The following is a 17,396-nucleotide window of genomic DNA, read 5'->3' as shown; positions in this document are numbered from 1 at the left end:
TGAAATGCGGAAATTATTTTTAGAAAACTCTCCATAAAATGTACTATCTGCTAGATTTTTTATTTTGCCTGTGTACGGCCCATAGGCTCTAAAATTAAATCCTGAACTTAGCAAAAACGCGACATTGGCCTGTTGAGACGTCTGTAGAACTCTAAGGTGGTACAAGGAAAAATAAACAGAAAAACGCACACGATTGAGAATCATAAAGACTTTGTCCAGAGAAAGTTTAATCAAAGTAGTTGCTGTCTTTGTTGAGAAAAAAATTTTTGAAGTTTTGTCCCACCATTGCATTGTTTTGCTGTGGGGACAATAGAAAGCAATTGAATTTGCTGCATAAAAAAAGAGGCAGTGTATTATAGGCACATGATTTTCAGTTTCTTTGTTAGTACGTTATACTGTTCAATAAATATCAAGGTGATATAAATAGACCTAAAATATAACAATGCCATTGGCTTAGATGTGCCACAATTCCCCCAATAATGAATCGCGTTGCTTATTGCATTGCTTACGCACACCGGAGGCGGCGGCGGCGGCGGCGTGCAACTACGCCACAAAAGTAATCTGCTATTGTGATCTCATAGCAGTTGTAAAACTGCATTTTACCAGACTGACAAATCCTACTTTAACCAAAAATCTGCTGCCCTCACCCACCCAAATTAGGATATCAAAAATAGCTTGGCATATTCCGTCCGTATAGGGTCGCGGACGACGTACGGTCGCGGACGATGTCCCTTGCGGTATATATAGATGAACTTCGTATGGATCCGCTATAAACGTCCACACTCACCCCTCCTTACTCTTGTTTACATGAACGTTGAGACTTAACTTATATTGAAGCTCCTTGATTCTGAGAGCGCCATGCAATAAGTAACGCGATTCATTATTGGGAGAATTGTGGCATATCTAAGCCAATGGCATTGTTATATTTTACCTCTTTTTATTATCACCTTGATATGTAATCAACAATATAACGTACTAACAAATGAACGGAAAATAATGCGCTAATAATACACTGCATCTTTTTTTATGCAGCAAATTCAGTTGGTTTGTATTGTCCCCTCAGCAAAACAATGCAATAGTGGGACTGATGTTCAAAAATGTTTTTTCTCAACTAAAACAAAAACTATTTTGATTAAACTTTCTCTGGACAAAGTCTTTATGATTCTCAATCGTATGCGCTTTTCAGTTTATTTTTTCTTGGAACACCTTAGGGTACTACAGACGTCTCAACATAGGCCAATGTAGCGTTCCTGCCAAGTTCAGGATTTAATTGTAGAGCCTATGGGTCGAACACAAGCAAAATAAAAAATTAGCAGATAGTGCGTTTTATGGAGCGTTGTATAAAAATAATTGCTGCATTTCATCAATAATTGTCTTTTGTAAAAAAATTTCGAAAACACGACAATTTACTCAACTTACCTACATGCTAAGGAGTAAAAAAATATAAAGCTCCTATAAGGAACTGCCTTATAATGAAATCACGATGCTCGGAAAACGCAAAAAAGCAAGTGTTGAAACAATGCCTCGAACGGTAGATTTATAGCGAATTTTTTTTTCGTACCTGCTTTTCCAACATTTCGTGAAGTGCAAATGGCGCCCACGTGCCCAAAAATTTTTTGCCGCTCAAATTATTTTGGGAAAATACTGTATTACTAGTGTCTATATGAGTGTAATTTTCTCAGATTTTTTTAGAGAAATTGATTTTTGTCGAGCACCCAGACTGGGACAGTTGGCATGCAATGACCCATTTACGAAGATATATCGCCATTCTGAAGGCTGACTCAAATTCCTGCGTTACGTGAGGATAGTAACCGGCAAATTCTAACTGAGACAAAACTTCTGGACGTTTTCAGCAATGAAGAAAATGAACTTATAAATTTTTGTGGGGTAAACAGACTCAAAGCAAATCAAGACATCGCAGTTGCAGTTTTTATTCACACGCCTTGACTATAGTGGAAACGTATTACCCAGTAAAAAAATCAGCACACAAGCACTCCGTGTAGATGGTTAACCAACGAAGCTGAAACGTACGGCCCCGGTGTTTATCACTGGGTTTATCCCGACGGTCCATTGAAATCTTCCTCAATTATTGGTTACACGCCTGTCCAGAAATCTCAGTTGGTGTTTACTGCCCGTGTGTTCCCTTCTTAACATTTAGTGGACCGGTAGTGTGTAGTGTATTGGGATTCACCCAACTTCTGTGGCACATACGTTTTCGCCCGCGGACGACTTCTTAATTTTTTGCTAGACAATCAGTGATTAGTGGGGCTTGCCCTATTTCCATGGCACATTAGTGCACTCTAAGAAAAAAAGGTGTCATTTGACCCTCTTTTTATACATGTAAGAGTCACATGTCTGTCACTCCCTTTAGAGAGGCAAGTTGACGCTCTTTAGGAGAGTCATGCCCTGACTCTCTTTTAGAAAGTCGTGCGTTCCACGACTCTCCTAAAGAGGGTCAACGTGCCTCTCTAAGGGGAGTACTACACGTGTGACTCTCACATGATTAAAAAGAGAGTCACAGTTCTTAGAGTGTACGCGCTAGGAGTTTTCGAGTACGTAGGAAGGACGAATTCTGGTTTCGCAGCAATATACAGCTTCCCCGTAGAAGTTCCAATGATTTCTTTCGTACAGTTTCTTCTCGATGTATGCTCCGTCCACAACCTCTGAGAGTCATACATTCATACTTCGTGGAGATAACAAATTTAGCACAGACGCTGTTTGAGAAGAAACAACAGTAGAAATGCTCACCTTTCTGGGACCATTTGGAAGCGGTCCCAGCTCCTCCGCTTGTCCTAAAGGACAATACGCGATCGCTGAAAAGTGCAGAAAAGTAAGACATAAGCTAACATGAAATCATGAGTCGAGACATCAATACGTACCGTTAAATTACTAGTAAAAATAGCGACCAGAACACAAGCACACTTAATGGTAGTCTTTATTATTTAAAGGTAAAATTCAGTTGCATTTCTTAGAGCGAAATGGAATGTTCTGGAAAAGGATAAGACCTGCTCAACACGGCCAACAACTGGCCGCGAAAGGTCACTACTAGTGACAAAAGGCATCAGATATATTTTACTCTTCGCGGAAGGAGAAAGGAACATTTATTACAAGAGCGCATCCGTACAGCATGTTGAAATAGTCCTTACTGAACCCATGCATTTGTATAAAAAAATAAGAAGGCAACCCCTACTGAAAAATATCATAACGTGCTCATTAAACCCATCTGTATTGTCGCGGCGTAGTGCTTGCTCCTGTGACATAAATTTACTCGCACCCGCTGACCAGCTGCAATCAAACCACGAATTCCTTTCTGTTAAACCACATGGTCTACAACAACGCATTGAGGCTTTCCTAGACATCGTGCTAATTAATTATTGCTGGGGTTTTACGTGCTAAAACAGCCATATGATTATGAGACACATCGTAGCTCCGGAAATTTCGATCACCTGGGGTTTTCTAAACGTGTCACTAAATCTAAGTACATGGGCCTCTAGCACTTCCACATCCATCGAAAATGCAACGGCGGCGGCCGGAATCGAACCCGCGACCATCAGGTCAGCAGTCGAGCACCGTAACAACTGTACTACCGCGGCAGCTTCTAGACATCGAGATCCGCTAAGATGACTGCATGGGCGTCAATCTCCCGTAACTTAAAGTTATCCGTATACCATCTCCCTCTCATCAGCGTTACCTCTCGCAACGGAAATTTTTACTGACAAATTTCCACGGGTGACGTTTTCACGGCAATCCCCGTCTCATGGATGTTTCGTGACGTCCTCACTTCCTTTCAAACCGCGTCACAGCGCGAACCAAGAGCGACTTGCAAATCACGCGCGCCGCAATGCCAGAAGCAGCCAGCGTGGCGACGCGTCGTTTTCTGTCAAAAAAAAGCGCGTGGTCCTCGCGCGAAGACAGCGACCTCGTCGGTGCTGTACGCAACTGACATGCTGTCACCTCTGCGCGCTGCTGCCTTCATCAGAGAGGTGTTTGCAAACAGGGTCACACGCCTTCCGGCCCTGGCCATAACTTTTCTCTCTCACGGACGCCACAACGCAAAGTAAGGGCGATCTGTCTAACGCCTCCAAATGCGTATTTACATAGGAATCCACGGGCTTTAAAAGGGTCAAGTGAAAGGAAAGCTACTGTCGTACGGAGGACACAGCTAGGCCGAAGAGATCCATGTTTTTAGCTTTTCTTTTTTTTTTTCAGGCTTCAGAGAGAACGTGCTTCCTCTCGTGAATTTTTAGGGCAGGAATGTCTTCACGTCGACTTCACGCATGGCTGGGACACGTGCAGAGCCACAAGCGTAATATGCGATAAGCTGCTATTTACGTAACACTAGCGTTGATAAGAGGTGTGCTTTATAAAGAGGCGGGAGCTGAGAAGTACGTACGTAACACATGGACGGAGTGTCACTTGAGATCCAAATAGAATCGTGGAAAGAACCAGGAGCTTAGAGGACACTCTGTCTCCCTTTATGAGTCGACACGTCGACTTCGGCCGTTTTTTAACGCGATAGCGCTATAGAGCCCGTGTCGCAGAAATTCCTGTCTGGTTGTGAGCTTCCAGACAGGAATCGTCGGTTCTTGGTAGTGAGCGAAAATCGCAGTGGATGCACACAGTAAACATCAGGGGCTCGAGCCGCATTGGAAGCCAGGTATTCTGCGTGGCAGTCGGGTTTCCACCAGAGTGCCAGGCTATGTGCTTGAAACTACATCGGAAAAAAGCGCTGTACAGGCGTCATGCGGTGCGAGGAGTCATGTTAACACAGGTATTATGGCGTTGCAGAAGAGTACAATCGCATCAGGCGTCACAATAGGTCGCCAAACTCACTCACGAGTCGACTCACTCAGACTCACTGACACATATCGACTCTGAGTGATTCTGGATCAGTAATATATTGGTGAGTTTGAGTGCTAGTGAGTGTGGTTAATAAGAAGTTTAGTGAGCCTGAGTCCGAGTGCGTCCGGTTGAGAAAAATTTCGGTGATTGTGAGTCCGAGTGAGCCCTAAGCGTAAAATATATTTCGTGAGAAAGTGTGAGTGAGCTCCACTTTTTGTTCCCGACCTATGGTCTTATCTACTCAACTTCGGCATTGATATCAGCCTTATGTCGGCTCACGTTTATACCTGACGCCTACTCACACATACTTCAATGCACTAGTGTTTACACACCAGTTTAATATTCATTGAGCAGAGGCTTGAATTACGGAGGGTAGAAGGGAAGTAGTTGCCTTGCCTCACCTCCCCCCGTAAACTCTTACGGGGGAAGTTCTTGATAGAATCACCTTGTGTGAGTCGTGTCTTTCAATAAAAGTGTCCTTACTGTATTTCAACCACTGACAACTCGTATTTGAAAGTAAGAGCTCAAAAGGCGTCGCATAGAGCACCGATTATGTGAGATATTGGTGTTAAAAAGCATTGACACCATGGTCGGAAAAGCTAATTATACGCTAACGGACTCATGAGTTGACTCATCAGACTCGGGTCGATCCGTGAGCCTGAGTCTCAGTGAGTCCGGGTGATTGGTATATTGGTGAGTTTCAGTCCGAGTGAGTCCGGTAGAGAAAATTTTTAGTGACCCTCAGTCCGAGCGAGTCCGGTTGAGGAAAATTTGGGCGACCCTGAGTCCCTGTGAGATCTAGGCGCAAGATATATTTCTTAGTGAGTCTGAGTGAGCCCCACTTTCCTTACCGGCCTGTGGGCGTCACATGATGTGAATTGCGCGAAGAGTGGTTGGTTTGACGCCTAATCATTACATGGCCTCTCAGGCATAACTGATCATCACGATCAGCTACAGCGCCAACAAAGTGTGTAGCTACGTATGCGTGCTTGTTGCCTTGGAGAAGGGTATTGTCTTCTTCGCTACTTCGAAAAATGATGAATTATTCCGTAGTGAGCACTTCGCAACTCCACTTGCAGTGTGCAATCTAAGAAAGTTTAAAACGGTCATTGTTATGCGCACATAGGTTTCCTTCCTCGCGGCACGGTTATTGTGCACACGGAGAAGCGAAGCGTGGCAAGCGAATCACAAGGCGGTGCGAACGGGACTCAATTACGCTTTCGCTTTCCGCTCTTGAAGGCGAAGCTCAAGAGTCCTCCAACTTTTTTTCTCTGCAAGCTCTCGCCACTGTCACAATCAGATGCCGATTGGCTAACATATGACAATTTGTGAACAAACGAAAGAGAAAGCCCGCGCCGAGGAATCGAGCATTGAATATGTTACTCAAAAGTACTGAAAGGAAAGATCCAGTAAGCAGAATTACTGTATTGGTTTCAGAGATGCTTTGTTTTAACCTTGGAGAGGCACGTGTCCTTTCATATGCCACATTAGAGACCGTCTGTGATGGGAGTCCATCTACTGAAGCTCACGCCTTTTCTCTTCGCGCGCAAGTTGTGTAGGATACGTCAAGTAGTCAGTCAAGTGGGCATCCTGTAAGCGGTTTATATAGTGTCAAACGATGCTGGACAGTTATGCTGCGGCTGCAATTAACAGACACTCTAGACTGTATTAACGCCCTTAGCATAATTGTGCTGTCAGGCATCGACACGTATGCGCTTTGGTTAGGATATCGCCTTTGTCCTGCTGGTTGGCCGGTCATGGTACAGTCGCGCTCAATATGACTTGCAACACGGGAGCGCGTGGCCTCACGACGGCGCATTGCTTCCACTAGCCATTACTTCGATACCTAAACGCTGTTCTCGCACTTAGGTATAATCCCAAATAAGAAAATATCATTTGGTCATTGAAACAAAAAATGTTGAAGTCATGCGCAATATTTGAACTCGTGAGGCTACGCGCTCCCGTGTTGCAAGTCATATTGAGCGCGACTGTACATCAACGCTATGCTACAAAAGAACTCGCGCAACGCTGTCAGCTCTCTCAAATTTGACTAACCGTTTCACGAAAGATTCGATTCTCATAGATTCCTAAGTGAGCGTTGAATCTGCACAGTGTTGCGGATCTGGATGACACTTTTTTAGCCTCTATACATCAACACTGGCGAGCGAGACGACAGGCGTAATAGTAAGTTAGCAAGAAAACGGGTAGCTGCGAGTTTTTTTGTTTTTTTTTTCGACTATTAGCAAGGCATGTATCCCGATTGCCATGAATATAGCAAACTAATTCTGTCGTCATATTGCCACGTGCTCACTTTGACCTTGTGGTATTTGCCCTGTTTTAAATATGTTCTTCCCCTAGTGACACCGAGCCTTCGCGCCATACGGCGCTGGTGGCCTTGCGGCGGGAGTACTGCTTTCCATAACTCCCGAGCATAATTCCTGGCCGTACGGCCTACGTGACCATGGTGAAAGTAGAATCATGCTTTTTTTTTTTTTCCTAGATGGAAGCCACTTGCCTGTACATGCTGTGCATTACGCTATTACGCGCGCTATTCGAAGAAAAATCTCGACGAATACCTCCGGTATGATAACGCGAAGCCACTTTTCTCGGAACGAGCCGGGAGTCACAAACCCGTGTACTCGCTACGTGGTGTGTGGCAGGTGCAATTCGTCAAAAACGCGACAGCCAAGAGCGAGCTCACGTCTCGCGGTGACCTTGCGAGCACTCAGATGGATGCTGCAGATGCGGGTGTCAAGTCTCGTCGCTAACGGCAAACCACAATGGGAGCCACGCGAAGCTCGCGGTGTGGGAAACGCGCAACGCGGAAGGGAGTCCTTGGTTTAGCACATGCTTCGTCCGTGTGTACGGTTCCGTTTGCATAACGTGCCATAACCAGCGGCTGCTTGGCAGCGGGAAGCGAGCGCCTGATTTTCTATTGTTTTCTCAAGGTTAAGGAGCGAGCTAACAGTCGCTCTTCCAATTGCGTCAGCTTGAAGGCGGAAAAGCGAAAAAAGAAACCCACTTAAGTACAGGCGCGTTACTAAAATAGAGGTCGCGACAGACTACAGCGCAACGGCGAAGTATTGAAGCTACCGTGACACTCCCAATGACCTACGGTACGGGTAAGCGCTAGTTGTCGAAACAAAGAGGATATCTGCATAGAAATATGCACAATGTCGAAAGGATATTAAACCGGTAATGTGTAAATTGCTTGTTGGATCCACTATCGATTATGCCGCCATGGTACGGTCACGGACAATGTAACATAACAAAACTGGAAGAATCACTTCAAAAGAAAGCCCTACGTTCAATTTTTTTCGCAGGTTCGACCAGGTTCAACTTTGTCTGCACTCCCTGAACCGAGCTTGACGCCACCTTCTGTATGTCGCGACGTGGTATCACTAAAATTTTTGCACAGCATAACTAACATGTCTTGCTGCACCTCGGACATAGCTTGATTATCTTTCGCCAAGCCTTCATGGTATAACGCTTTTAAGACCGGCCTTTGTGCAACTACAATGCGTTTGGAGCGTTTTTGAGTTGCGAGGACGTTCTAATCGAATGAGAATTGTAAAATGACTGCACATTTATTAGTGTGCTTTTGTGGCGCTGCTTTGCGTCATCAGTGAGGCAGAATATGGTACGTTACTGTAATGCACGGGGTTAGAATAGGTTAGGTTACCGACGCTCCGCCTCCGCCGCGCAGCCTCCTCGCCGAACAAGGAGGCGCGCTTTGCATTTTTCCCGACAGGCTGCGCTGGGTGTATCGAGGCTAGAATGGCAAGGAATGGGAAGGAATAAGTAGCAAGGACAGCGTTGAAATTAGCAAGGGGCTGAAACAGGGATGTCCTTTGTCCCCGCTGTTATTCATGCTGTACATGGTGAGGATGGAAAAAGCGCTAGAAGGTAGCAACATTGGATTTAATTTGTCACACAAACAGGTCGGCACGATGGTTGAGCAGAAGCTTCCAGGTCTATTTTATGCTGATGATATTGTCTTATTTGCGGACAGTCAAGATGATATACAGCGACTGGCAGATATATGCGGAAGGGAATGTGAGGCTCTAGGACTAGGATTTAGTGCAACAAAATGTGGATTGATGGTATTCAATGATCACGAAGACCATGCGGTCTTAATACAGGGCCAAAAAATACCGAGGGTAAGCGAGTACAAGTACCTCGGAGTATGGGTAAATGAGGGGGATAGATATATGGAGGTACAAGAGAAATCATCGGTAGCAAAGGGAAAGAGGAATGCTGCAATTATGAAGCACAGATCTTTATGGGGATACAATAGGTACGAGGTGCTTCGAGGGCTGTGGAAGGGTGTGATGGTCCCTGGGCTTACATTTGGGAACTCAGTGGTGTGCATGAAGTCAGAGGTACAATCAGGAATAGATGTAAATCAAAGGACGGTGGGCCGCCTCGCGTTGGGCGCTCACGAGAAGACGACAAATGAGGCTGTAAAGGGTGATATGGGATGGACAGGCTTTGAAGTGAGGGAAGCTCAGAGCAAAATGAGATTCGAAGAGAGGCTGAGGAAAATGAAGAAGAGTAGATGGGCAGAGAAGGTTTTCAGGTATTTGTATAGAAAAAGCGTTGACACGCAGTGGAGAAAAAGAACTTGGAGGCTCACCAGTATATATACGGCTAGCAGTGCGGGCGATATGGCAACAAGGAGCATTAAACGGAAGATCAGAGAGGCGGAGAGGACTTATTTGTTGACAGCGATGGAAAAGAAGCCGGCTCTGAGTAGCTACCGAAAGGGAAAAAACGAAATAAGGAGGGAAAGGTTTTATGATAATTCAAGGGGAAGCGCTTTACTGTTTGAAGCAAGGTCGGGCTGCCTTAGAACGCGTAGTGATAAAGCGAGATTCAGTAACGAAGAAGAACAATGTACATGCTGCGGGGGAACTAAGGAAACGATGGAACATATACTGATTGAATGTGGCGATATTCACCCAGGTATACGTGTGGGCACGAGTCTACATGAAGCCTTGGGTTTTAGGGACAACAATGGAAAGCTGAACACGTCCGCGATAGAAATAAGTAAGAGACGGTTAGAGTATTGGTGGCAGAAAAGTAGAGATAAAATACAAAAATAAATAATGGGGAAAATAAGGTCATTCTGCCTTAAGAGGCAGGGAGATGGACCATGAATTTATATTTTTTTGGTATAACATAGATTTAATCAATGTAGATAAGGTATTAGGCCAACATGAAACAAGGAAGTCTTTTTTTTTCTTCGAGCCTGGTGGCAGACATGTCACCGCCCTGTTGTAAAGGGGACGCTCATAGCATACATCCATCCATCCATCCTTCAGGTCAGCCGCTTCAACGGGGGCCGTGTCGCTTACAAAGCTGCATTTGCGACACCTCTTAGCTGCTGGTCGTTCGTTTTTTATTAGGGTAACCGCACATATCCCTCTGATTTGAAATTAAATGCACAGCATCAAGAAAATTTAGTGGCGGTAGCCAACAGATGGGAACTCATAGGAAATATAGCTTCTGCGAACAGCGATAATGAGTTTACAGGTGAACACGAATTTCAAAAATATTTTAGCTCGTGCACAAATAAGTCCACCGTGGCAAATTGGGTGAGGTCGCCTTGACGAACTGGAATATTAATAATAATATCTGGTGTTTTCCGTCCCAAAACGACGATATGATTATGAGAGACGCCGTAGTGGAGGGCTCCGGAAATTTCGGCCATCTGGTGTTCTTTAACGTGCCGAGTACACAGGCCTCTACCATTCCGCCTCTACCGAAATGCGACCGCCGAGCACCTTAGCCACTGATCCACCGTGGCGGACCCGAACTAGTTTAGTCAAAAAGAGAAAGGTATTCCCTAAAAAAGGAAGCGGGGCGAGAGAGAGAGAGGGGGGGGGGGTGACATTTCACTAAATGATGGTTGTCAGAAGAAAGCAACACAACTGACAATGGTAGTTTAAAAATTCCTCTCATGGGTTGTGGATTCCAGCAGCCGCCGTTGCAACGTTACACGTGCTGGCTGGCGCGTGGTAATGAATGTTAATGTACGTTTAACGACCAATCCATCATGACTCACCATGTGCCATCCTGATTGTGCCTGTAGTGCTTCGTCACAGACATGCGGTTTGTTGCAGTAGCAGAAGTAAAACTAAGACGCGAGGGGGACTGGTGCACACAAACACTTGCCTGTTTATGTTCTTAAAGGATGTTGAAGCAATATTTTGCAAACATGCTAGAGAAAAGCACGCATATGACATGGCAATAGACTATGTCGGAGGAAATTGCACGTTATCATTTCCCTGTCACGAGTACAATGTCGATGTTATGTCGAAAGTGCTTCATTATTATGTTGTAGTCAGGATGGGGCAATACTGTAAGCAGCTGCGGAAGGTTGAAGCAGACAAAACGCAGAAGCTAGGAAAGCTTTCGAAGCTTGTCTAGTGTTTTGTGGCTTTTATCCTGTCAGTGCATGTTGTGCTGGTACAGATGATGCACTGTCGAATAAATAAAGTATTTTCTCTTTTGCTACCACCAACTGTCTTGAGTGCCATTCTACATTCTCTCTTCTCATTTAGCCGCACCATACAATACTCGAGCTAAGGCAGCTTTTTTAGGCAGAAATATGTAAAATTCATAGATTGTGCCAATACTGTGATTGCAGTCTATTTAGTTTGAATATATCAAAGCGCGGCTTCGTAGCCATCGGTCACAAGACCGATGGCAACGCCCACTACGCCCAAAAAGTACGCCCAATAAAGTGGGCTGTCGCCCACTTTACTGCACTCTATTTCAATCCTGTATTTTCCGAAGTGAGAGCGGCGCGTCAGGTGCTAGTGCACGCCCCGAAAGACCTAAATAGAGTTATTCTATTCCAGTACATTAAAGCATTCGTCTTCTCGCAAATGGTTACGGAATTCGCAAATAAGCGGTTCGTAGTAAAAGATTGTGCAGGGTCCCTTGATCTCATATGCGAAATGCCCCTTACGCATGATACCTGCTCTTTATATGAGGTTGACCGCAAATACATCAATTATTCTTTCGAGGGCAAATGAAGGGTGAAGTCAACCCGCATCACGCACGCAACTGCAGATTTACTCTTCTAGACAAAATGCGGGCGCGATCGCCTAGGCCACGGTGTTGCCGAGGCCGAAGGTGGTGTTTATGAGCCTCACGCCGCATGCCGAACCGTCACGTATAAAACACTACAAAGGCTTTATATTTAACTTATGTGTATGATATTAGAATACCACACAATCCTCACAGGACCTTGCGATATCGCTAAACACGCTAAAACACCGAACGTTAGGAGCGTCAAGTTTGCCCTGGGTATAGCCAGGCGGCCACCGTCCCGACCGGCCTGCGCGCGCCTCCTTTCGGCAAGAAAGGGAGAGAGGTCCCCGATTTCTCCACATTCCAACGCGCCGTCGCTCCACCTAAGCTATTCTGACACCGTGCTGTAATGTCAGCTTTCTGTCCTATTTAAGATCCCTGCCACCAAATGGCGCTCTCAACATTGTTTCTACCCTTAACCTTACCTCTCCTGCAAGCCAGTATTCCTAAAAGTGCGATACCTCTATGGACCGGCTATAATTCTCCATTATATGAAGTCGAAGTGTAGCTGTGAAGCTGTTCTTCGGTGATAGAGAAGTTTTTTAGTATAAGGCTTATGGCCAGACTCCTGTACTGACCCTCCAGCTCTCGAAACTACAGTTCACGCGAATGAAATAAATGTGAACATATTCATATGCCTCCTACGTGTTCAAGATCAAAGCTCAGAGGAGCTGCAGAGTGGCACACCGCTGCCAGCGAGTGCTGGAATAGCGCGAAGTTCTCATCTTTCTATGACGGAGCATTTCTATTTCGTAAAAAGAAAAGTAACGACAGCTTGACAGAAACAGCAGTCTTAATCTGTGCATAACAGCTCCGCATATACCAGATAATCAAAGGCGAGCGAATATCCCAAGTGCTTAACGAAATATGTTGTTCTTTGAAAACTTTCAACGCTTGTTTTTCATGTAAGTTGCTCTAATAAGCGCTGACAAAACAATGATTTGGAAGAAAGATTTAAAAACTCTATAGGTGCTACAGATTCCTCTGTCATATTGGGAGTATAGATGGAACATAGGAGGACTCAAGCACGAGTATGTTGGTTCATGATCTTGAGCAATGTTTTTAAGCGTGAAACAGACGAAGACGAAAGAGCGAGAACCAATAAGACACAGATGAGCGCTTGAGTGTGTCTTATTGTTTCTCGGTCTTTCGTCCTCGCCTGTTACGCGCTGAAAAAACTTGCTGAAGATGGAACACACCTGCGAGGCTAAGTTACTTAAGAGTTGTACATTTAAATCTTGTGCTACATCCGAAAACATGACGAAAGTACGCGATTTTCGCACACGGCCCTCAACAGCGTTCGGTTCAGTACGTTATAATTTCAGTACTGTTCGAATCAATCACACAACAATCTAGTCAAAATAAGACAGTGAATTCGCGGTGAGATGGAGACTTAAAAGTGACCAACAGTTACTGAACGAACTCCACAGTTGAGGCACTGTTTGACCAAGGGTACGTGTTAACATTCCATGTTTAAAGGTCCACCGACATGGAGCAAACTTTCCTGAGAACTTTCGACCTCAAGCGCCGGCAATGACTCGGCAGTGTGCCTTCGAGTAGTGTTGCCTAAATGTTTGCTCCGGAGTGACGCTTTCCTGGTTCGGATCCTCGTTGATCGCGCCAAGCCTGTCAGTCAAACACACGCACACAAAAGAATGTGATCGTTCTTCTTACTCAGGACTCCCGAAATTATGCCAACAGTGGCAATGAGGCACCGAGCGTAAAAGGAGGTTTTCCAGGCGCCGTAGTCGAGCAGGTAGTTGCACCAGGCGAGGATCCACATGAGGCTGATGCCGCTGGCGAACATGCCCACGGCTCCGACCATGTGTGGCACGAAGATGGGATACAGCTGCGATAAAAGAAGAATGCACTCAAGCAGAACGAATGCCACTTTAAACGAATGCTGAATGACAACACTTTGCCTGGTGAATCTTCAGACGAAGCGTTGTTCAAAAAGAACGGTTATACTCTAGTCAGTGGGATGTTACCGTAGCGCTGTTGTCGTCACAGGAAAATTATCACCGCCAGTAAACACCGCCACCTTCGAAGTAATAGAAAAAGAAAAGCGAGTGGCCACACAGACAAAGCTGAAACGACAGTTGGCAAAGTTCTCCAAATTAGCGTATCCTCCTCTAAAGTGTTCAATTTGTGCGGCATGGTACTTGAGTCTTTTTGCCGCGTTCTCCGTTTTGTGACATGCGTCCTCCTGTCTGGGTGGCCGTACGCTCTTGGAGTTTTGCACACTATCTTGATTGGTGTTTGCTGCCTATATGTATTCCAATCCGCATTTTTAGTGGATCAGCGTTGAGCGGTGGGGTTTGCTGAATTTGTGGAGAACATACGATTTTGGTGACGCGTTGGCAAAATACAGGGAGCCATCGCCATACACATCTTCGCTGTAAAATAAACAGTCTTATATTCGACGGGTCATAAAAAAAAAACGATTGTTCAAACTTTCTTCCGAAGTGCTTCAGACCAGGAAGGCCTATGGAGGTGCGCCAGAGAATCGCTCACCCAGGTGCCGTCTCTCCGCAGATGACCAACGGGGTTGATGGCCAAGAGCACCATGCCCGCTGAGCAACCGGCACCGGCCAGCGGTATTAGGCGGCTCAGCCATTTGACGTAGAAATCTTGGGTAGAGTTCTTCACAACCATGATCATGTAGCATAGACAGCAGCCGACCAGGACTAGAATAGGACAAGGCGCACAGACAAAGATGCCATTAGAGCGTAGAAAGGAGAAAACACGGTAGAAGACAGACAGGTAGAACACCAGGGCTGTATATATGCAGACTCGTACTTCATCGATTACATGTAATTGGTTACTTGTCAGTTAAGTGCCTGTACTTTTGTAATTGGCCGATTAGTTCTTTCTTTACTCGATAACGGTTACTGTAATTGCAATGGTATTTTTCTATAGTCAATTATTCAAGATCAAATACGGGCTGTAAAGAGGGTTCACGATGGCGCCCTAAGGCTCGGCCTAACGGTGCCGACGTGGACGCGGCCCGCCTCGGTCCGAAAAGACCGGGCTTCAGGACTCCTAATAAAGTTTTGTGACTGAATGAATGAATGAATTATTCGTAACTATTACTTGATTCGCAAGACATGTCAACAGGAGATGTCGATTTTAGCACTTCTGCTTGGCGCGGACAGAACATAGCATGCCCGCTGTCGTGAAACATGTTTCAAAAGGAAAACCTGTGCGTTCTGCGTTTGTTTCCTTATCTTAAACGGACACTAAAGAGAAAAACAATTTTTCTGACATTGGTAAATTACTCTCCCACAATTCCAAAATCCCCACGCTTGCCGCGAGAAGACGTTTGGTAAGCGAGAAAATGCGCGCAAGAAAAAAAAAAAAACGCCAGGCCTGCGCTGAAACCGCAGCACAGTCACAGCAAAAGCTGGAAGAGCGGCGTTTCTAGATCCCGTTGTCAGCTCTCTTGGGGCTACAATACAAGTACACTAGAAAGATAGCCACTACGCCATAAATCACAATTTGTGTGAAGTTGGGATGCACCTACTAAGCCATTATTCGTCATTCTGCGGAGAAGCGAGGCACCAGCCGCACGTCTGTAAGGCATTATGTGCAATTTGTTGACGCGACGACTGATGATGATGAAGATTTATGGCTCAGCCCTTTGTAATGGGTTGGAAGCTTTAAACGGCCCACCAGTTAAGTAATTTGCATTGGGTGATGCCCGGTTGCTATTTCCCTCTCCCGTCATGCTGTATAACATACGTTGCCGTGGGAGAGAGACGGGGTGGGGTGAAGAACTTTACTGAGACCCCAAGTAAATGGATCATGCGCTTATGGGATTCTTTGGCAACCAATACAAGTGCACTTGCGAGGAACCCACTACGCTCTAAATCATTGTAATTTTACTGAGACCCCGAGGAAATGGAACATCCGCTTATGGGCTTCCTTGGCAACCAATACAAGTGCACTTGCGAGAAACCCACTACGCTCTAAATCACTGTAATTTATCTGAGACCCCGAGGAAATGGATCATGCGCTTATGGGCTTCCTTGGCAACCACTACAAGTGCACTTGCGAGGAACCCACTAGGCTATGAATCATTGTAATGTTTGAGAAGTAGGGCAGCAGGCACTGGGACATTTTTCGTCATTCTACGAAGAGCCGTGGTACCTGCTAAACGCATGTAAGGCATTATGCGCACTTTGTTGATGCTGTGCCTGACGACGATGAAGAATTATGGCAGAGTCCTTTGTAATGGGTTGGAAGCATTCAACAACCTACTCATTGCGCAATTAGCATTGTGTGACGCCTGGTTACAGAATTCGCGTTGTGCGACGCGTTGCGCGACGTTTGGTGCTTATTTTACTCTCTACCACGCTATATTGCATATGCTAATGTGGTTCCTTCCCGACATGAACTGTGTATAGGACCTTTTTGCATAGCAGTTCCAAGCACCGGAATGGCTCAGAGGTTGAATACTGGCTCTTACGCAGAGGGCCCAGGTTCGAACCTCGTTCCATCCTGGAATTTTTTTCTTATTTCGTTTTTTTTTCTTATTTCGAGCGATAGTGGTTATGGACACCAGCGGCGGCGGCGGCGGCGGCGGCGGCGGCGGACAACTACGGCGCCAAAAACGGCCGGTGAAATGATCTCATAACAGCTTTCGCTGTAAAAGAAATCCGGGTGGTGACGCCATTTTGAAACTCGCGCACCAAACGCCGTGACGTCATAGATTTCGACGGTGCCTACTAGGTCCTACGTAGTTCGTAGTCAGTAAAAATGAAATACATTGTCCTCTGAGGAGGCCAGACACTTAGCATACCAAGTTTCAGGAAATTTCGTTGAGCCAATGTCGCCAAAATACGAAAAATATGCTTCGTCACGCGCGGAGATTTCGGCGCGAAATTTAAAAATGAAACTTTCACCTTCATTTCCTCCTCGGTTAGTGAACCTATGGCGGTTAAATTCATGACACTAGAGTTCTCAGAGCACAATTTATCAATCTAAGACGATTCATTGTTTAACTTTAGTGTGCCCTTAAAAGGCAAGTCACGCGGTCGGCATTGATCGCACTGTATTCGGCATCTCGCTGCGGTATCGATTTTTTCACCTACAAACTTTAGTCCACTGGCGAGGATGCTTTCATGCTTTTATACACGCGTTTAATTTTTGACATGGCATAGCGTAACACACTTTTTCTCTCTGCATCTTTCGTATCTTTAGGAAAATGGTAGCGCGCGTCCATAAATATTTTGTAAGAACGCGCGCCCACAAATTTATATATCGAGTAAGGCGATGCAATATGTATATCTAATAAGTGCATAGAATTGCCTTCCCTCGTCCCCGCTCACACCACCCGCAAGCTTCGATCATTATTATACATGTCTTCAGTCGGCCAACCCGGTTGCCACTCAAGCAAACACTATACACAGCAGTCCTACCGAGCGTCATCCCATATGCACATGAAAATGTGT

At 45.4% G+C, this 17,396-nt stretch overlaps 1 protein-coding gene across 1 annotated transcript in view; it reads right to left on the bottom strand.

Annotated features, from left to right (window-relative positions):
- LOC119383631 (DNA damage-regulated autophagy modulator protein 1) overlaps nucleotides 1-17,396 on the bottom strand; it is a 57,424-nt gene that overhangs the window by 4,527 nt on the left and 35,501 nt on the right. Inside the window, exons 4-6 of the mRNA XM_037651894.2 lie at nucleotides 14,458-14,630; nucleotides 13,618-13,792; nucleotides 2,749-2,813 (exon numbers count right to left, since the gene is read on the bottom strand). Coding sequence (XP_037507822.1) covers nucleotides 2,749-2,813; nucleotides 13,618-13,792; nucleotides 14,458-14,630 — 413 coding nt within the window. The remainder of the gene's footprint in view (nucleotides 1-2,748; nucleotides 2,814-13,617; nucleotides 13,793-14,457; nucleotides 14,631-17,396) is intronic.

The sequence above is a fragment of the Rhipicephalus sanguineus genome, chromosome 2, assembly GCF_013339695.2.
Source record: "Rhipicephalus sanguineus isolate Rsan-2018 chromosome 2, BIME_Rsan_1.4, whole genome shotgun sequence".
NCBI lineage: Eukaryota > Metazoa > Arthropoda > Arachnida > Ixodida > Ixodidae > Rhipicephalus > Rhipicephalus sanguineus.
This window is presented reverse-complemented; position numbering and strand designations above follow the sequence as displayed.